Source organism: Schistocerca serialis, chromosome 12 (genome assembly GCF_023864345.2).
Source record: "Schistocerca serialis cubense isolate TAMUIC-IGC-003099 chromosome 12, iqSchSeri2.2, whole genome shotgun sequence".
NCBI lineage: Eukaryota > Metazoa > Arthropoda > Insecta > Orthoptera > Acrididae > Schistocerca > Schistocerca serialis.
Window position 1 is genome coordinate 32,603,270 of NC_064649.1, and position 23,063 is coordinate 32,626,332.

A 23,063-nucleotide genomic window follows, 5' to 3' on the forward strand; every position below is an offset into this window, starting at 1 on the left:
CTTCGCAAACACCACATTTCGAATCCCTCAATCCTTCTTCTTTCGTCCTCTCCAAGTGTCCAGGTTTCGCTGCCGTAGAGAAGCACACTCCCAACAAAGGTCTTTATTAACCGCTTCCTTAACGACAGACTTATCATATTTGATGTGAGGAGTCCTTTCCTTTTATAGAATGCAATCTTTGCCTGATTTATTCTACTTATTACATCTTTCCTACTACGACCATCTGATGTTATTCTGCTTCCCAAGTAGACAAAGTCTTGTATTTCTTTCAGCTTCTCTCCATTCAGCCTTATATTCGTAATTGCTTGATTATTTTGTTTGCTTGCAACTAAGATTTTTGTTTTTGACTTATTAATTTTCATGTTGTACCGTGTAGCAAGAGTGTTTTCCATTTCCTCCAACACTACTTGTAATTCTTCCTCATTTTCCGCTAGGACAGCAATGTCATCCGCAAAACGCACCATATCAACTATTTTTCCCTGGATCCTGATTCCATTAGCTTGTCCTAACTTTTCTCCGACCTCGTCCATTGCTTTCTATATGTACACAAGGCTACGGTTGGATAAACGAGAGGTTCTGCAGAATCACAGAAATTACTTCTAAAGGTGTGTAAGAATTCTGTAATGAATAAAAACTCTATACTCCAGGGGGGAGGCAAGTGCTCCCTCTTGGTGCCCTCCATCCTTCAGTCACCTACACCACTAGTTTTCAGTTTTTCATAAGAACCATATACCAAGCACAAATGAACGGTGAAGGAGTAAAAATGAACGGTTCCCAAAAAAGAACGATCAGCAGTGAACTAGTTGCCAAGGATGAACGAGTTTGCCCACCTCTAGTGTACACTGGAGCGCCTGTGTCTGCTCCAGCGGGCAGGGCCGCGTCCCTGCACACGCCGAGGGCAGAGTCGACACCCCTGGGATAACAAGGCCGCCCAGCAGTGTTAGTGACGTCACACTAAGCGGCCCATAGCCGACGCAGCAGTCCACGGACACCTCCGTACAGACTCGCCTGATGCTAACAATCTTCTGTCCGTCATACAGAAAGGAGCGAACTATAATTCGAACCAAAGGCCAAATTATATATATTCTTGTAAACAGCATAAAGGTTCGTAACGAAATACCGATTACATATACGGGCAGGAATAGGTTCTAGAACTCCTCTGAAAAGTGTTTATCTTCAGTACCAGAATGAACATCAAATTGTCAGGTTTTCTAAATAGAAAAGCACTTTTTTTAGTAACAGACAGCAATAATGAGACTTGTAGTTGGTGATTTCTACGTGGAAAAGGAAATAAGCTGTAGAGAGATTGAAAATGGTAAGTAAAGAGAGCCTCAGCCTTTTGCTCACATTCTTACATGTAATGCACTTGGTTGTTTTTCATTTCCTTACCTTTCATAACATTTTTAATATTGTTTCAAGAAGTGTATCTTCAATAGCAGAGTGAACTTGAAATTGTCAGGCTTTTCTTAAAGGAAATAGCAGTCCCTTAGTGTCACAGTGCAAGACAGAATCTTGTGTTCAGTGATGTCTATGTTAAAAGGAGAATATTTGATATCTGTCTTCTGTTTCCATTCTTTATTACTGGGGATACACTTGTAAAAATTCTTGAAAAGAGCTGTCACCATGAACATATGAGTAAATTCGCAATAGTCATGTGTTTTATGAGATAAATTGAACTCTTGTTACCTTATTGTAAACGAAAGTTGTGAGGGTTTTGCTATGTATGACAGTGTTTAAGATAATTTACATTCAGTGTAATAGCTTGAAAATGTTAAGTCCTGCTGTCAGTTCGCATTTGTCACCACCTGTATGCGAGTTTTAAAGCTAAATAGTGTACTGACAATTATAAAATAGTGGCAAAGTTCCTCAATCGATTAAACTTATTCCTGCCCGTATATGTAATCGGTATTTCGTTATGAACCTTGTAACCTCCCCACCGCAATTTTTTAAAGAAAATATAGCAATACTTAATAGAAATGGGGAGCCAAGTGTAACCTCCCTACAAAAATTTTAAAAGAAAATAACGATACTAATTAGAAATGCTGATGGACATGGCTCTATGCGTAACCTGCCTACAATCAAATGTACTGACAATGGCAACAAATGTGAAATTCGCAATCTGACTCAATTATAAATCCTTCAAAAAATTAAAGTCCATTCAGTGACAAGAAAATTCAATTAAACCGAAATATCGGTTTTTGGCCCTGTGTAAAAACAATCAGAATTAAAGTCTTACCTCAGAATAAATGGATGTCACATATCTGCTCTTGTTGTTGCGCACCACTTGGAGGAACTACATTGCAAATAATAATAATCTCCTTTTTTTTTGTAATTCTAGTGAAATTTTTCTTCAAAAAGAAGTGGAATGAAATGGGAAGTGCAACGAGATCTTTAGTTCAAAAAAATTAAACTTTTGAAAAAATGCTTTTGAAATAAAAAATTATTATTGGGAGACTTGTTGGAGAATAATTACAATAAATAAAATTTTTCATTATCTAATGATTATATTAATTAACAGTATACCTTATTCCTCATCTTGACCATTGTTGCCGACCGCCTACATCACACAACCGCACTGGGCTGCTACTACTGACCGACCGCTCTGCATGACAACTACAGACTGAGTACTGCTCTCAACTAGACAGAGCTACAGACTCGCAACGACTGACTGACTGCTACTCTGCATAGCGACAACTAACTCGCAAAGACTACTACTGACTGAGAACCGCTCGCAACACTCGCGCGGTCAAGCGCATACTCTCTGGTCACAGATGCTACAATGCCTCGCCATCGCTGCTGCGTTACATACGTGTTTCATAACCCTCCACTCGGGGGGCAAAAATTTGGCAGCGATGGTGAGTCATTTGGACTTGCCAAGCGCGGCAAAATTTTTCTTTAATTAACAAAATCCTACAACTTACAGAATATTTAAATGTTGTGCACACGCACTAAGTACAAAATATATCAGACAAGGACAAAATGTGAATACAAAACATAGTAGCAAATCAGAAAAGTATATACAAATTATTTGACAGATAAAGTGCACAGGCACTGAAAATTCTTTAGCATATGCAGAACAAATAAACAGACTGGCAAGAATAATTAGATGTAGTACATAAAGTAAATGTTGTGCACACGCACTAAGTACAAAATATATCAGACAAAGACAAAATGTGAGTACAAAACATAGTAGCAAATCAGAAAAGTATATACAAATTATTTGACAGATAACAAAGTGCACAGGCACTGAAAAAATTCTTTAGCATATTCAGAACAAATAAACAGACTGGCAAAAAATATTATGTTGACAAGTGTACATGCACTGAAAAATGTCTTTAGCATTTTCACAACAAATAAACATAATGGCAAAAAAAATTCATGTCCAAAGTGCACATGCACTGAAAAATGTCTTTAGTATTTTCACAACAAATAAACATAATGGCAAACATCATGTCGACCAGTGACATAAGTGTACTCACACTGGAGTTTAGCGAATCGAAAAATGTATAACCTATGAACATAAATGATGTTACCAAAAAAAAATTTTTCTTTATGTGACAAGAATCAGGATAGGAAAGGGAAGGATTGCATCATGGTTGTAGCACTTTAGATTGCACACAGCTGCTTTGAAAGTCCATATCTTTCCACAGTAGTACAACACCAAGTGACACAACTTGAAGTTCTTTTCCCATCAGAATTTATCAGTGTAGCCAAGACACTGAACTGTCGTAGTAATGTTCCATGTTTTCATTTTGGCAGTACATTAGGTACACCAAACAGTGGGACCATAATAATGTCTTCATCGCTCATGGTGGTGGACAGCATGTCGTGTCAACACCACACTCTTACAAGGCACACCAACGTAGAATTAGTGCAAAACCAAATATAGTGCTCCATGATCACTGGGATAAACAGGACAAATGGACATTGCAGTAATTCAGGGTAGTCAGCTTATGAGGTGAAGGACATCAAGTCACATAATATTGACAATTACAGTCTTCATTGATAGTTCGTGGCATTCATAGCCCAGTTATTGAACATTTCTGTACCAAGTATGTAGTATTACAGAAAAATGTTCATTAATTGTTTTACATAGAATCAGTAGCCTTCTTTTCCTGGTTACAAAATATTATGAAATAATCGCATTCTTTTCAGTTACATAGTATAATTAAGAATCATTAACCTTCTCCTAATTACAGTTAATTAATCATTTGTCATTAATTAATCATTTGTCTAATTACAGTTAATCAATCATTTGTATAATTACAGTTAATTAATCATTTGTCGTTAATTAATCATTTGTCTAATTACAGTTAATTAATTATTTGTCGTTAATTAATCATTTGTCTAATTACAGTTAATTAATTAATCATTTGTCATTTCAATATACTAAGAATTATTAGTCTTAATTAATTACAAAGCATTATTAAACAGTACCATAGTTAATTAATTATGTGTCATTCCAATCTATTAAGAATCATTAGTCTTTTCCTAATTACAAAGCATTATGAAACAGTCACATTTATTTCCAATTACAAAGTATGAACATTGAAAACAAGAGTTAATTAATGGCATAATTAATAACAATTCGTGGAGTGACATTAATTATTGGCACTCAGTGGCCAGCAAGTATTGAATAGAATAAAACATAGTTCATCATTTAGTATTATTCAGATCATTACAAAGTCATTATTAAAAATCAGTTAATTACAGTCAAATCATTAGTAATCACAGGCATTACAATAAACAGTGGCAGTTATTAGCTAGTGACAAAGCATTATTTTGAATATAGTCTCATTAAGAGGTCATTACTCGAGTGACATGCTATTCAGAGTTGATCAGTATTATTCAGAATTATCATAAACTAGTGACATTATGTGGGACTGGTAATACATTTTTTTGGTAGCAATGCATTGCGTTGGGATCGATAATTAATTGCTGAGGCATAATACTTTTTGCTTTTGACCTATTGCTGCAAATGAGGATAGGTAACGTCATTCGTCATGAGTCAGCTGTAGCAAGATTATGTAACAAGGCAGTACATGTGATCACATTTATAAATGATAAACACAAATGGGTAAAAAATATAAAAATGCAAGTACTAGAACAGGTATAATAAGTAACAGGTTTAGTAAGTGTCATGAAAAACTTCTCCTGGAAAAAATACAAAAACGGATTATTGACCTGAAAGAAGAAACGCACACTATGCTGAAAAGTAGTGAACTTCGAATTAACAAGTAGTGAAATGTGTATAAAATGTGTTCCATAGCTGTCCTTTCCAAAACTTTCCGTCATCCTACTATGCAATGTAACACCTGCTGTCAAAGCAAACCGCAACAAATACTTAAATAACTACGTGGCATAAAGAAAAAAAAAAAACTTCATTATCCATATCATCATAACTTCACCATTATCATCACCTGTAGAGAAAAACTTCATTATTCATAATACCATTTCCTTCATCATTATTCATCAGTATTCACTATCATCTGCAAAAAATCACTTCATTACTCATTACCTAACTATTCCTTATCTCTAGCATATTTCATCACTAAAAATAAGATGTGTAGTTCTCTCTGACAGCCTGCATCAATCACCTTGTATTCTGAAAGAAAAAATTAGTTAAGACTGCTATTCTGTGATGAGTATAGTATAGTCTTGTTAATGCTTGTTAATCCTGATCCCTTTACTCTTCCTCATAAAGTTATTGCATCTCCTTTCGTTTATTCCGTAGGTGAAATTCCCATTTATGTTAAATTTATTTCTTAGAATCATCATTCCTTTCTGAAATTGATGAACAAAGATTAATGTCTTGCATTTAAATCCTATACCCACTAAATAATGACTGGTTTATGGTGACACAATTAACCATACAGCATAACATGACAGAAAACGTAATATGTCCAAGACATTGACAGTGTTCGGATGCGAAAAAATGTACACAGAATAATACAATGCAGTAGCAAAAAAAAATGTGAAACAGTCACGATGTTGAGATGTCATAAGGCAAAAAAAAATGTCAAAGTCGACTGGTGTGTGTTATATCTTAACTATTTCATAGTGCATACAAACAAAACTGGAGTACAGTCATATACACAAAAAAATGGAAAATGTGCACGGTCTGATGTGTAACGACAAGAAGAGCGACCTGCTCACCTTACCTTGCCGGGCACTTGCCAAGAAAAAAAATACGATAATCATCAATAAGTAGTCACATAAATATAATTGCAGAAATAGTCGTAAATGTGTAAATTCATCTGGAAAAATATGCACGGTCTGATGTGTAACGACAAGAAGAGCGACCTGCTCACCTTACCTTGCGGGCACTTGCCAAGAAAAGAAAAAAAAAAATACGATAATCATCAATAAGTAGTCAGGTGAGTTAATTGCATTAGTAAATGGCATCATAGTGTGTTGAATCATACAGTGGTTTCACTCAATAAACGGTTTAATGTTTGAGATATGGTGATTGCCTTTCGATTTTCTGGTTCTCAAAGTTTCGACGTGTACAACATTGGGGTGAGGGATACTGCGAATCCGATACGGACCTGCGTATAGAAGTTCAAATTTACTGCACTTACCTTTTAATTTGCTGGATAAATAGTGTGTACGTACTAATATCTTCTGTCCAACGTGAAAGTCGCGGCGTGTACAAACCTGTTTTTGCTGTCTTCTCCGGCGCTCTGCGGCACGTTTGATGTTGTTCAGCGCAATGTCAATTATTTCGTGGTGTCGTAGGCGACGATTTTTGGGGAATTCTATTAATTCTTTAATTTTGTTCGGTGGTTCAACGTTTTTCAGTATAACAGTCGGAGATAGCATAGTGGATTCATTTGGAATGGAATTAATTACATCTTGGAATGAGAGTATGTGTGTATCCCAATCAATATGTCTTTTGTGGCAGTATATTCGGCACAGCTTACCAATTTCTTTCATTAATCTTTCACAGGGGTTTGAAGAAGCGTGGTACTTGGATATATAGATCGGAGAAATGTTTCTAGCTCGTAACATGCGTGTCCATACACTACTACGAAATTGAGATCCATTATCAGAAATTACTTTCATTACATGCCCTACATGAAATAGAAAATGTTTTACAAATGCTTTCGAAACAGTTTTAGCAGTAGCTTTGCGTAACGGAGTGAAAGTAACAAATTTTGAAGTGAGCTCAACAGCGACAAAAATGTAGCAAAAACCTCTGTTAGTTCTCGGAATCGGACCAAAAATATCTACTGCGGCCATGTGTCTTAATTTCACAGGTATAATGGGATATAAAGGAGGAATATGTGAAGTGGTGTCTGATTTAGCTTTCTGGCAAATTTTACAAGACGCTAAAACTCGTCGTATACGTTTTTCCATGTTGGTAAAATAACAGTTCTGTCTCAGTATAAGAAAACATTTTCGTGCTCCGTAATGTGCGTAACTTAAATGAGTGTACCAAATTAGTTTGTTAACCAGTTCGTCAGGAATGCATAATAACCAAATGTTGCTGTCAGGATGAGAGCGGCGAAACAGAATGTCATTGCGTACAGTGTAGTGGTTCCTAATCGTAACATTTTTCCTATCTTGCCAAAGGTGTTTAATTTCTTTCCACACATTGTCCTTATTTTGTTCTTGTGCTATGTCCTGTAATGACGATGAAATAAAATTTTCAAATGCAACCTGCTGAATGTACATGACACTGAAATTTGTTTTGCAGAAGTTGGTTGCTACGTCTTGCTGATTGTTGCCGAGAGAACGCGATAGTGCGTCTGCTATAACATTTTGCGTACCGGGAATGTGAACTATAGTAAAATTAAATTCCTGTAAATATAGTTTCCATCTGCTTAACCTGTCGTGAGTGAATTTAGCTGAAAGTAAAAATTGTATCGCTCTATGGTCTGTGTAAACGGTGGTATGTCTGCCATAAAGAAAGTGCCGAAATCTCGTAAAAGCCCATACAACACATAATGTTTCAAGTTCTGTGACGGAATAATTTCGTTCAGCAGGTGACAAAATGCGACTTGCAAATGCGATGTTTTTAATTACTGTAGAACCATCTTCTTCAATTTCCTGAAAAATGTGTACGCCTAAGGCGGTGTTGGAACTGTCGGTAGCAATGGAAAAATTTCTAGTAAGATCGGGGTGCGATAACAGTGGAGCATTCAACAGAGCATGTTTCAGGTTCATGAATTCAAAATGTGCTTGCTTATCCCAAGACCAAATAGTGTTTTTACCCGTTAATTGGCATAGTCTAGGCGTGTCTAAAGCAGAATGGTGAATAAATTTACGAAAAAAGTTAATTAAGCCCAAAAAACTGCGTAATTGCTTCTTCGTCGTAGGAACAGTAATGTCACGTAGAGCTTGAAGTTTTTCCGGATCAGGTGCAATGCCTTCTGCTGAAATTACGTGTCCAAGAAATTTTATAGAAGTTTTGCCAAAGTGCGATTTACTGAGGTTAACTGTGAGTCCTTGTGCATGAAAAGTTTGTAACAGTTGTTCAAGAATCATATTGTGTTCAGACCAGTTAGCTTCTGCGATAAGAATGTCGTCTACATACGTCGTAATTCTGTCCTTAATGCAAACGTGTGTCGGATGGCGTCAAAATTAATAACATTTTCGTGAAGAAGATTCTTCGTGCCTAAATTATTGCTTACGTTATTGGAATATGCAATCTGTACTGTGTCTGGTCAAATTCTATCGTACGTGCTGTTATTTACGGGAGAATATTGTGGCATATCCACTATATGAACTGCTTTGTTATTTCTTACTGACGTGTTACGCTATGGATGACACCTATTGTCTGTTCCATTCATGATTATTTGTTGTTGCTGATGTTGTTGCTGCTCATAAGATCGACTGTTATTAAATGTACGCTGAAAATTGTGCTCATCATTTTTACGTCTGTCATGATAGTAATTTCTATACGGCGCATAGCGATGCGAGTTGAAATAGTGTGTTGTCTGTACGTAGTTATTTCTTTGCTGCCATGCGTTACTATTTGTTGGGGCTGGGACTATACGTGCACGCGGCGAAACATTAAAGTTTGGTTGACCTTGTAGACTGCATTGTTGGTTACGTATGCTAAGCGGTTGACTTTCATGCTATTGTGGTGAAAAACATCTATTGTTACCAAAAAATGCGTTTGCTGTTAATTTTACTTTTACACATACTGATGATTACGATTTTATCTGTAATTAAAATTACGGCGGTAGTTGTCATTACGGGAGTGCCTACTGAAAATTGTCACATTCGGTAAAAGTTTGTCACATCGGATATTCATTACATGTTTCTTAATACTACAAAGAGCAATAGTTAAAGAGCAGTTTGGATAGATATAAAGGATAGTAGAAGAGAAGGCAGCAGTGCAGAAAACTAAAGATGAAACAGCACTACTACAGCTCGGGGCCCTATGCTCGCTACGGCACATATTCATTAAAGCGTAATGAATCCCCTGAGGTCATTTACGCACTGCAAATAAATTTTAGCTTTTGTGTTACAGGCAATAGCGGTAAAATTTCAAAGGCAAATTGTTGTATTCGTGCTAATTCAAATTTCTTCATTACAGGCAATGCTGTTGTAAATACAAAAATAAATTGTCGCATCTGGTTCAAAGCTAGTTTCTCCATTACCGATAATAGCGGTGAATGTACAAAGATAAATTGTCGTATACAGTGCAAATCGTGTATCTGTGTTCTGTCATTATTAAATTCTTTACATTTGCTTACAAATGCAAACTGCTTATTATCAACGTTCTCGTCACTGAATTTGAGAACACGTTCGGGTTTGTGTGTGAATCTGTTCGTCTCTGTCATTTCGGTTTTCAAGTTGCGTAGCTTTTCAGATTTTAATTCGCGTGGCTTTTCGGATTTTAAGTCGCGTAGTTGCTGTAAATTGCTCACATTATACACGCTGCGTGACTCTGACACATGTTCATAAAGTGGCATCTGTTGTGTATTATTAACAGAAGTGTTTTTCATTTCTGTTACTTCTTGTTGTAAATTTGATAACTTCCTACGTAACGTGTTGTTAGATGAATCGATCTCATTAACTGTCTGCTGTAAATTTTGAAATTCAGGTGTTTGGATAAAAGAAACCGGTGCAGTATCGTCTGATTTATTGTCATTAGTATTTTCGATAACATCAATACGACTGGCCAATTCATCACATTTTTCAGTCAGTATTTTAACCTGATCATCGGTTTTAGAATCAGACGCATTAATCTGTTTTTGCAACTTGCGCGTAGTTTCGCTCAGTTTTTTAACATCAGCTTTGATGACATCACAATCCTGTGTTAGATCTAGTTGTTCGAATCTATCTGTCACTGTTTGAATATTTACTGTGTGTGTATCTGTTTTTGCTTTAAGATCAGAAATTTCATCCCGTAATTCCGCGTTCAATTGTTCTATGGTATTAATTTTGTCGGACACTGTAGTAATATTATTGTCTACATACGTCTTCGCTTTCGCGAATATTTTACGTTTGTCCTCTTGTCTCTGTGCAGTGATTGTTTCCATGACTTGTCGTTTTACTTTGTTTTGATCTTGAATAAATCTGCGGAAACGCGTATCACTGTTCTGTATGTGCTGACTAAAGCGCTCGTTAATCTGAGTGTTCTGCTGTTCGAATTTCGCGTCTATCTTTGCGTCCATAGTGCGCGAAAGTTCTACCGTCATTGCTTTAAACTCGTCCCGTAATTGTGCAGCTTTTTCAGAGCATTGTTTAGCGACTCCGCTAATTTCGTCTCTGAGTGTTTCTGTTGCGACTGTTTGCATTTCTCTTAATTCTTGCGCAACAGATTTAATTTCTTCGCTGTTTTTTTGTGAACACGCCTCAATTTCCGCGCGCAACTGTTCCTTAGTGTCATGGCACTGCGCGGCAACCGCACTAATTTGTTCACTAAGCTGCTTGAGGTTTTCATTCTGTTGTTTGTTATCTTCCCTAAGTTGTCTGAAATCTTCACTCTGTTTGTCTAATTTTTTATTCTGTTGTTTATTATCTTCCCTAAGTTGTAGCAGTATTGCCATAATTGGATCCGAGCCAAAATTACCATTTCTATTATCTGTACTGTTCAATAGTGGATCTGGAATTGTTTCACTTTCTGTAACCATATGGTCATTTTGAGATTTACAAAAAGGTTTGTCAGTCAAATGTATACTATCAGTCATTGTTTCGGAATTAAATAAATCTGTCCTACTTTGTGTGATCTGTTCATTTTCATTAGACAGATTTGACTGTACATTACTTGAATTTTCCAAATCGGGTGTGTTAAGCTCTACAGCGCTCATTACCATAGAGCATTCTGCGTCATCAATTGTCGTCAAGTTAACAGACGAGACAATTGAGTTCGTTTGTTCATCATTAAGGTGAAAGTCATCATTAGTGGTTGGAATGCACTGATTGTTAGTGAACGCAGGATTGTCATCATTACGTTGCGTATCACAATTACTATCGGTCACGTTGTTTAAGTCGGTAATTTCATTCACAATACTTCGCGATACACTATTCACAGTCTTTCGCGGCATTTTTACAATAGTCAAAATTTTTCACAAAGCAAATAAGCACAATGCAAAAGCAACACACAAATACAACAAAGCATCAAATTGCCGTTGACCTGTAGAAAGAAAGTCACAATATTATTAAAAGCGTTGCGCCAAATCCTAATTATCTAAGCAAATAAGAGCAGATATCTGACTGTCGCTCAAAAGACTCTCAACGAAATACGATCCTGGACTGGGTGTCGCCAAGTGTAACCTCCCCACCGCAATTTTTTAAAGAAAATATAGCAATACTTAATAGAAATGGGGAGCCAAGTGTAACCTCCCTACAAAAATTTTAAAAGAAAATAACGATACTAATTAGAAATGCTGATGGACATGGCTCTATGCGTAACCTGCCTACAATCAAATGTACTGACAATGGCAACAAATGTGAAATTCGCAATCTGACTCAATTATAAATCCTTCAAAAAATTAAAGTCCATTCAGTGACAAGAAAATTCAATTAAACCGAAATATCGGTTTTTGGCCCTGTGTAAAAACAATCAGAATTAAAGTCTTACCTCAGAATAAATGGATGTCACATATCTGCTCTTGTTGTTGCGCACCACTTGGAGGAACTACATTGCAAATAATAATAATCTCCTTTTTTTTTGTAATTCTAGTGAAATTTTTCTTCAAAAAGAAGTGGAATGAAATGGGAAGTGCAACGAGATCTTTAGTTCAAAAAAATTAAACTTTTGAAAAAATGCTTTTGAAATAAAAAATTATTATTGGGAGACTTGTTGGAGAATAATTACAATAAATAAAATTTTTCATTATCTAATGATTATATTAATTAACAGTATACCTTATTCCTCATCTTGACCATTGTTGCCGACCGCCTACATCACACAACCGCACTGGGCTGCTACTACTGACCGACCGCTCTGCATGACAACTACAGACTGAGTACTGCTCTCAACTAGACAGAGCTACAGACTCGCAACGACTGACTGACTGCTACTCTGCATAGCGACAACTAACTCGCAAAGACTACTACTGACTGAGAACCGCTCGCAACACTCGCGCGGTCAAGCGCATACTCTCTGGTCACAGATGCTACAATGCCTCGCCATCGCTGCTGCGTTACATACGTGTTTCAACCTTTATGCTGTTTACAAGAATATATATAATTTGGTCTTTGGTTCGAATTATAGTTCGCTCCTTTCTGTGTGACGGACAGAAGATGGTTAGCATGAGGCGCGTCTGTACGGAGGTGTCCGTGGACTGCTGCGTCGGCTGTGGGCCGCTTAGTGTGACGTCACTAACACTGCTGGGCGGCCTTGTCATCCCGGGGGTGTCGGTAGAGTCGAGTAGGCCTACGTCAGTGCCAGAACCAAGTGGCGCTGGCAGTACTCCTCACCTACGGAGTGTGTAAGTAGCGTGAATAAAAGGACGCTATGTGCAAGAAGCATGAAGCGCCCTTTGAATGTATCCTGATAGCTAAAAGAGCCACGCGCACTTTGAATAAGAAAATGCTACTTGACACTGAAATCAATATAAAAGATAGGGTCGCCGCCAACTCTAGCCACACGACAAAGAAGAGGTAGCACTGAGTCGGAAAATTACTTAATTTATTAATAAGAAAAACTCACAAAAGAACATTCATTGTAAAGTCATTGATAAAGAATGGGATGTAGTTATTAATATGATCCAGGCATTCTTCCCGTGAATCAAATATTGAGTAAAGTAAAGAGGGCGTGAACACCATGCGTAAGTGCAGCCTGCAGCAAGATTCGTGAAAACACGATCTATTCCAGAGCATTTGTTTCAGATAAAAAAGGGACACTAATCACTACACCTGTGCACATGGAAACGCTATAGGTGGGCCAACAAGGAAAACTACAAGGTGAATGGCGAAGGCAACGGCGACGTAACATCGGTACACAAGATAAGATTGAAGGCAAAGTTATTTATTCCTTAAAACATTGATGTAGTGCATCTATAGACTGCTGTTGCATGCTGTGTACAATTGCTTGTGAAATACTACACGTTTCATAACAGATTCGCGTGCCCACTCGGTCCGCGGAGACAATTTCTATGGACCGTGGCCAAATTTTAATCACATGAGACAAAGAAAATTCACAAATACACAAAAATTACCAAGATCCGGAAAAGATTATAAGCATGCACACAGAGTTGTAGGCACATAAACATTCACACTTTTGTGCTGCGTTCCTCTCACGGATCAAAGTCAAGACTGCATTGGGAATCAAACTGAAAGTCTACAAAAGCCTTGCATTCCCTGCTGCAACTCAGCAAATAAATCTTTATAAGACGAAATTCGAGACCAAAAGCTAAAAGCTCCCCTCTCTATGTGACAACGCGCCACGCGGTCAGTCCAACTCACACCCTTCTTCGACTGGAGCACAGCTGTGTACGCTTCCCGTACCGGCGGCAGACTGCCTCCCGCTTCCCCAGCCTCTTCCACGCTCCGCGTGGACCGGAAAACCCCAGGATGCCATTTCCGCCACCAACCTAACGCAGGTGGATTTCTCACAAGTAGCGGAGACCTCTTTGCCGACTTGACCACTACGAGAGTTGGCAATGAAAGGTGGCTACAGGACCCTTTCAAGTGACACAAGCGTTTCGATAAGGAGGATGCTAAGTTCACCGGACTTGGATACGATATGACGTCATTATGACGTATACACGCTACGTCGAAAACGATAGAAACCGTATATCGACTATTCGACTTTTGTGAACTTTCGAGAGGTAGTGACAGGGTAGCGCTGTGCTCTGCGCCATTCGTTTAAATGTGCTTTGCGCTCCTTGCGTTTAAATCGTGTATTGTACTGTGTTTGTGTCCTGTGCGTTGTTTTTCGTTTGCTCGTCTCTAATTATGTGTTCAGCATTCGAGAGACTAATGAGAGAAAATCTGAAAGAGTTCAGCATCGATGACGACGGGCAATTGCGTGGTTATTGTGAATCTCAAGCAGAAATTGATGTACTTCTGACCCAGCTGAAGTGCGTCGGTTATTTGTACTCAGTGCGAAGAAGCACTCAGCAGCCAAACTCTTTAGATGCGTCAAGACACTAACCTTTGGTTAAGATTACATTGAGAAATCCACTTCCCCTCATATTTCATCTCCGGTCGACGATTTTTCTTCAACAATGCCTCATATTTTTCTTTTTAAGTTCGAAATTCAATCATTCTACACACCAGTCATTACTGGACACTACGGTACCTGTCTCTGCGGTCCGAGTGTAAAATTACTTGGAATTATGGTTGATAAGAGACTATCTTGGGATGGACATATAAATTACTTAGCTAACAAACTTGCACGAGTTCTCTTTCAGCTATATAAATTAAGAAAAAAAAGTCAGCAAGAGTATGCTGCTACAATGTAATATGTACTGACAAGACCAATTGTATGAAACCATACTAAAATATTGATAATAAATAAATATTATTTTCGGTGTAAGCGTTCAACACAACAATCACACAATCAAATCTGGTCGGGACATAAGAAGACTTCACTTTTTTACGAAACGTATTGTCTGTGGTGTTTTCAAGGCCACGGTCAGAAATATTTCTATTAATATCCAGCTCTTTTATTTTGGCGAAATACATATACGCTACCACACTGAGCTGTTATCAGAATCGCACGTGTCAAAACAAACCACTAGCTGACGACAGTTTAGAATATCGAACGTTCGTAAAAGTCGATAGGTGTGTTAGTCGACTAAAGCGTATATACGTCATAATGACGTCACATCATATCCAGGTTGGGTGAACTTAGCATCCTCCTTTCGATAAGCGCTGGAACAGCCGCGTCTCACTCCCGCGAGTGGAGTGGCATCCGCGAGTGCAGCCACGCAGCACACGGAGCAGCCCACAGACTCCTCCTCGCCACACGGAGACGGCGAAGATGGTCTCCAGCTTTTACCGGGACTCGTGGCACAAGCTTCTGCCACGGAGCTACCTGCTTCAGACGCGGAGGTGGAGCTCGTGCAACAAGAACAAGAGAAGGAACAGCCGACCTCACGGAAACGCGCGCAGTCGGACGATGTGCGGCCCAAAGATACCGGAAGAACGCCAGCACAACGCCGCCCTCGCCTCCGAAGACAGCGAGCAGAGGCACACACGTCAGGAAGACGGATGCCGACGGCTTCACCAAATCCACTAAAACGGCAAAAGCCGTGCCACAATAAGGACCAGCACCCGCCGGAGTCGCTGAGAGCAACTCACAAGACGAAGATAATGTGCTCCTTCCTCCACAACAGCGTCGGACACCACCTCCGATAGTGACTCAGTACAAAGGTGCCTTTCCTGAGTTCCTAAACGCAATAAACCTAATCATCGGCAAGAACAACTACACCGTTCGTGCAGTCGGCGATGAACTAGTAAAAGTGTGTATTAAAACTTCCATTCCTAACGTTTCGTCCAATACTACGTTGGACATCCTCAGAGGTATGGCTGGTCCTGTTGAGTCCTGCCGACTGACGAGTAGGGCGTCGGAGAGCGGCCTAAATACCGAGGACAGTGGGCGTGGTCTAGCTTGCACATAGTAGCAGAGAGAAAACTAGTCAAAGATAAAATGTAACTATCGATAATAGTCCGTCATATATAAAAATCAGTTATCGATTCTGTAACGCCACTATCCATGTCTCGCTTAATTTCAAGGCCTCTTCTTTTCTATTAAAATTATATTCATGTTTATAAATTTCAATAGCCTCCCTATACAGTCGTGGATAATAGTTCGTGGTAGCACTTAAAACTGTAGTTTCAGAAAACTTAACTACATGGTCACCGGACTGAAGTGCATGTTCCGCAACGGCCGATTTATCTATTTTTCCCAGTCGGCAAAGACTTTTATGCTCCTTTACCCTCGTATTCACACTTCTTTTCGTAGTACCAATATAGACCTTGCCACAGGTACACGGAATTTTATACACACCGCTAGATGATAATGGTGGCCTTCTATCTTTAACAGAACGAAGTACTTGTCATATTTTTCTGGTAGGTTTGAATACCTGTTTCACTTTATGTTTCAGCAAAATTTTCCCGATTCGGTCTGTAACCTTACTAACGAAAAGTAAAGACACCGTGTTCTTCCATTGTTGTGTACCATCCTTGTCATTTGGCCTGCTGTAATTAGGTCTTAAAACTATTAATTTCTTTGTTTGAGTACCAATTCTTTTCGAAGGCCTGTTTCAGATGATTCAGTTCCGTATCGGAACGGACTACGACTGTGGTTGCCCGGGATACTGCCCGCATTGAGGCTGATCCCTCACCTGTGGTAGAGTGGGAGGTCGTTTCAAGGTGTGGCAGGGGGCGAAAGACATTCCGGAGGGCTGAACGGAAAGCCTCTCCAGTTTGTCTGACGAACCGGTTTCAGGCTCTGTCTCAGGCTGATACTGATCTTCGGCCTGACATGGCTGCTTGTCCTGTTCCAGAGGTTGCCCCTCAGTCTGCAAGATCCGGGCAGTCGCAGAGGGTGGGCTTACTGGTAGTTGGGAGCTCCAACGTCAGGCGCGTAATGGGGCCCCTTAGGGAAATGGCAGCAAGAGAGGGGAAGAAAACCAATGTGCACTCCGTGTGCATACCGGGGGGAGTCATTCCAGATGTGGAAAGGGTCCTTCCGGATGCCATGAAGGGTACAGGGTGCACCCATCTGCAGGTGGTCGCTCATGTCGGCACCAATGATGTGTGTCGCTATGGATCGGAGGAAATCCTCTCTGGCTTCCGGCGGCTATCTAATTTGGTGAAGACTGCCAGTCTCGCTAGCGGGATGAAAGCAGAGCTCACCATCTGCAGCATCGTCGACAGGACTGACTGCGGACCTTTGGTACAGAGCCGAGTGGAGGGTCTGAATCAGAGGCTGAGACGGTTCTGCGACCGTGTGGGCTGCAGATTCCTCGACTTGCGCCATAGGGTGGTGGGGTTTCGGGTTCCGCTGGATAGGTCAGGAGTCCACTACACGCAACAAGCGGCTACACGGGTAGCAGGGGTTGTGTGGCGTGGGCTGGGCGGTTTTTTAGGTTAGATGGCCTTGGGCAAGTACAGAAAGGGCAACAGCCTCAACGGGTGCGGGGCAAAGTCAGGACATGCGGGGAACAAGCAGCAATCGGTATTCTAATTGTCAACTGTCGAAGCTGCGTTGGTAAAGTACCGGAACTTCAAGCGCTGATAGAAAGCACCGAAGCTGAAATCGTTATAGGTACAGAAAGCTGGCTTAAGCCAGAGATAAATTCTGCCGAAATTTTTACAAAGGTACAGACGGTGTTTAGAAAGGATAGATTGCATGCAACCGGTGGTGGAGTGTTCGTCGCTGTTAGTAGTAGTTTATCCTGTAGTGAAGTAGAAGTGGATAGTTCCTGTGAATTATTATGGGTGGAGGTTACACTAAACAACCGAACTAGGTTAATAATTGGCTCCTTTTACCGACCTCCCGACTCAGCAGCATTAGTGGCAGAACAACTGAGAGAAAATTTGGAATACATTTCACATAAATTTTCTCAGCATGTTATAGTCTTAGGTGCAGATTTCAATTTACCAGATATAGACTGGGACACTCAGATGTTTAGGACGGGTGGTAGGGACAGAGCATCGAGTGACATTATACTGAGTGCACTATCCGAAAATTACCTCGAGCAATTAAACAGAGAACCGACTCGTGGAGATAACATATTGGACCTACTGATAACAAACAGACCCGAACTTTTCGAATCTGTATGTACAGAGCAGGGAATCAGTGATCATAAGGCCGTTGCAGCATCCCTGAATATGGAAGTTAATAGGAATATAAAAAAAGGGAGGAAGGTTTATCTGTTTAGCAAGAGTAATAGAAGGCAGATTTCAGACTACCTAACAGATCAAAACGAAAATTTCTGTTCCGACACTGACAATGTTGAGTGTTTATGGAAAAAGTTCAAGGCAATCGTAAAATGCGTTTTAGACAGGTACGTGCCGAGTAAAACTGTGAGGGACGGGAAAAACCCACCGTGGTACAACAACAAAGTTAGGAAACTACTGCGAAAGCAAAGAGAGCTCCACTCCAAGTTTAAACGCAGCCAAAACCTCTCAGACAAACAGAAGCTAAACGATGTCAAAGTTAGCGTAAGGAGGGCTATGCGTGAAGCGTTCATTGAATTCGAAAGTAAAATTCTATGTACCGACTTGACAGAAAATCCTAGGAAGTTCTGGTCTTACGTTAAATCAGTAAGTGGCTCGAAACAGCATATCCAGACACTACGGGATGATGATGGCATTGAAACAGAGGATGACTCGCGTAAAGCTGAAATACTAAACACCTTTTTCCAAAGCTGTTTCACAGAGGAAGACCGCACTGCAGTTCCTTCTCTAAATCCTCGCACAAACGAAAAAATGGCTGACATCGAAATAAGTGTCCAAGGAATAGAAAAGCAACTGGAATCACTCAATAGAGGAAAGTCCACTGGACCTGACGAGATACCAATTCGATTCTACACAGAGTACGCGAAAGAACTTGCCCCCCTTCTAACAGCCGTGTACCGCAAGTCTCTAGAGGAACGGAGGGTTCCAAATGATTGGAAAAGAGCACAGATAGTCCCAGTCTTCAAGAAGGGTCGTCGAGCAGATGCGCAAAAGTATAGGCCTATATCTCTGACATGGATCAGTTGTAAAATTTTAGAACATGTTTTTTGCTCGCGTATCATGTCATTTCTGGAAACCCAGAATCTACTATGTAGGAATCAACATGGATTCCGGAAACAGCGATCGTGTGAGACCCAACTCGCCTTATTTGTTCATGAGACCCAGAAAATATTAGATACAGGCTCCCAGGTAGATGCTATTTTTCTTGACTTCCGGAAGGCGTTCGATACAGTTCCGCACTGTCGCCTGATAAACAAAGTAAGAGCCTACGGAATATCAGACCAGCTGTGTGGCTGGATTGAAGAGTTTTTAGCAAACAGAACACAGCATGTTGTTATCAATGGAGAGACGTCTACAGACGTTAAAGTAACCTCTGGCGTGCCACAGGGGAGTGTTATGGGACCATTGCTTTTCACAATATATATAAATGACTTAGTAGATAGTGTCGGAAGTTCCATGCGGCTTTTCGCGGATGATGCTGTAGTATACAGAGAAGTTGCTGCATTAGAAAATTGTAGCGAAATACAGGAAGATCTGCAGCGGATAGGCACTTGGTGCAGGGAGTGGCAACTGACCCTTAACATAGACAAATGTAATGTATTGCGAATACATAGAAAGAAGGATCCTTTATTGTATGATTATATGATAGCGGAACAAACACTGGTAGCAGTTACTTCTGTAAAATATCTGGGAGTATGCGTACGGAACGATTTGAAGTGGAATGATCATATAAAACTAATTGTTGGTAAGGCGGGTACCAGGTTGAGATTCATTGGGAGAGTGCTTAGAAAATGTAGTCCATCAACAAAGGAGGTGGCTTACAAAACACTCGTTCGACCTATACTTGAGTATTGCTCATCAGTGTGGGATCCGTACCAGGTCGGGTTGACGGAGGAGATAGAGAAGATCCAAAGAAGAGCGGCGCGTTTCGTCACAGGGTTATTTGGTAACCGTGATAGCGTTACGGAGATGTTTAATAAACTCAAGTGGCAGACTCTGCAAGAGAGGCGCTCTGCATCGCGGTGTAGCTTGCTCTCGAGGTTTCGAGAGGGTGCGTTTCTGGATGAGGTATCGAATATATTGCTTCCCCCTACTTATACTTCCTGAGGAGATCACGAATGTAAAATTAGAGAGATTAGAGCGCGCACGGAGGCTTTCAGACAGTCGTTCTTCCCGCGAACCATACGCGACTGGAACAGGAAAGGGAGGTAATGACAGTGGCACGTAAAGTGCCCTCCGCCACACACCGTTGGGTGGCTTGCGGAGTATCAATGTAGATGTAGATGTAGATCCAGATGTTCCGGCGTACAGGGACGCTATTGAAATTTATAAACATGAAGATAATTTGAATAGAAAAGAAGAGGCCTTGAAATTAAGCGAGATATGGACAGTGGTGTTACAGAATCGATAAGTGATTTTTATCTATGACGGACTATTATCGATAGTTACATTTTATGTTTGACTAGTTTTCTCTCTGCTACTATGTGCAAGCTAGACCACGCCGACTTTCCTCGGTATTTAGGCCGCTCTCCGACGCCCTACTCGTCAGTCGGCAGGACTCAACAGGACCAGCCATACCTCTGAGGATGTGCAACGTAGTATTGGACGAAACGTTAGGAATAGAGGAATTCCCTGGACCACGGCCATATAACCCGGAAGAATTAACAACAGTACCGTCTAGTCGTGAAAGCCTTCATTGTATGTGTATTAAAACTTGGGAAGACTATAGGAAAGTGTTGTCGCTAGCACAAGACCACTGGTGGAACCTCTACACGTACAGTGCTAGCAGAAAAAACCTATTAAAGTAGTGTTTCGACACCTGCCGTTGTCACTAAAAACGGAGGAGATAAAAGAAGACCTCGAATACGTGGGCTTAATAGTAAAAGACTTTATGAAAAATGAAACCGTTACGCACCAGAGGACGTGGCCCCCTGACGCTGGTCATAGCCAGCAACACCGCCGAGAACAGGAAATGGTTCCAGCATACACGGGTCGGGAACATCGAAGCGAAGGCCGAAGTGCTACCGCTGCCTGGAAGCCGGCCTCGTAAAAAAACTATTGCCGCATGCCAGACTACTGTGTAAAATGCGCAGAACAGCTCTCCACGGAGTCGTGTAACTTAAAAGGAGTGCCATATCAGGACTTCGTCCCAAAGTGCAAACTGTGCTCAGGAGCCCACGTGGCCAGCTATCCTGGCTGCCCAGCGCTGCTGAGCAGTGGAAATCACGAGTGCGGGAAAATGAAGCAGCAACTACAAAGGAACTCTGCCAGGAGTTCCCGCCAGCCCACAGCGAGCTCCGTGGACAAAGGAAGCAGTTGAAGACGCGGCCGCTGCGGGAGGAGAAAGAATGCGGAAGACTGCGGAGGCCTAGAGAGCCTGTATAGGGAGAGAGTGGCCAACCGCACGATACGGCGGCCATTTTTCTGCCAAACTGCGGGCGGGACAAATGAATGGCCAGTAGTGGAGTAGTGGAGTACACACTCACCGAATCAAAAGCACAAGACAATATGGCGAAATCATTCGTTAAATGCCTTTGTTTATGAGAATAATGTGTTATAATAATTTTCACGCAGCCAATTTACAGGTCTGTTTTCAAATTTAACTATGTATATTGCAAGTTGTTTTATATGTAGTAAAAGGCATAGATAAGAGTACTTGGTTGGTTTCCACAAGGAGCGTGTTTGATTTATGTCAGCCCTGTTGACTTCGACTGCCCACTACTTTCGTCTTTCTTCATTGCGTGGAAACGCTAACATGCGAAATCCACCTTCGCCTCTATTGGAACAACCAAATGCAGCACAACCTGGCATCGTTTACGAACGTCTGCAGAACGCATTACAGATGTCAAAAACAATACTGTACAATTACTAACATGTTTACTTCAAACATGTAGGCCTACCGACTTCATCACAAAACGCTTCATTATTTCAACTCGTATTTAAGATCGCAAATGCTAATTACGTACTAAAAACGATATACAACTAAATCGAACATGCATGCACAGCTCTCTCAATAATTCAAATACCTTTTAATCGTTTCCAAAAGTCCTCTGAACTTCAAGTCTACAGCACGGCGTACATAGGAAGCGTGAGAGACGTTTGGCGCCATTTTTCTGCCAAAGCTAATCAATCAATCACGGGCAACTTCAACTATGGCCACTCTCTCCCTATACAGGCTCTCTACGCAGGCCGAGGTCAGGCCCCGCACAGGCAAGCCACACCCGTAACCCCTGCGGCCGCCAACAATGGAAGACAAGCTCCGCCCATTGCTACGCCTCGAGCACGACGACCTCCTACCGCCAGCCTCGCAACTAGCCAGCGGCAGGAAGCCCTCCCCACCACGCCGCAGCGCGGCCAGATAGCTCCGCCTCCAGCGCCACTGTCGTGCACCGAGAACCAACCAGAACCGCCGGCGTCCTACTCAGCCAGCATGGCCGACTTCTCACGGCCAAGATGGCGGCCAGATAGTTCCGCCTCCAGCGCCACAGTCGTGTACCGAGAACCAATCAGCACCGCCTGGGCCTACACAGCCAGCATGGCCGACTTCTCACAGCCAAGATGGCGGCAGCCCAACAGACTCGACGCGGCGCCCCGCCATGTTGTCGGCGACCGACAAATTGGCGCACACTCAAGGCGCGACCAGGTGGCCCCGCCTCCAGCGCCACAGGCAGGTTCAGTCAGCCAACCAGTGCCACCCGAGCCCGCCCCAGCCGACCCGTCGCGAGGAAGGTGGCGGCTTCCAGTCAGCCGAGGAAGCGTTAGCGACAGCCCCGGACATTGCACAAGTCCCACCTATTCACCCCCATCCACACCTATCCGTTGTTCTAACCTGAACAGTCGAGGGTTAAAGTCTTTGGTCCATGCCGTGTAGCGCGTATCGCATAGCCTTTGGTCATCGTTATTTCGCATGGTACCTGTTTTTATTACGCTAGTTTTGCTGCGAGAGCATTTATTTGCTGCTCGCT

General features: G+C 41.2%; 1 protein-coding gene across 1 annotated transcript in view; it reads left to right on the forward strand.

Annotated features, from left to right (window-relative positions):
* Positions 1-12,714: 12,714 nt before the first annotated feature.
* Positions 12,715-23,063, forward strand: part of LOC126428389 (serine/arginine repetitive matrix protein 1-like) — a 30,352-nt gene continuing 20,003 nt past the window's right edge. The window contains exons 1-3 of the mRNA XM_050090314.1: positions 12,715-12,832; positions 15,281-15,747; positions 22,274-22,840. Of these exons, the coding sequence (XP_049946271.1) occupies positions 12,715-12,832; positions 15,281-15,747; positions 22,274-22,840 (1,152 nt within the window). The remainder of the gene's footprint in view (positions 12,833-15,280; positions 15,748-22,273; positions 22,841-23,063) is intronic.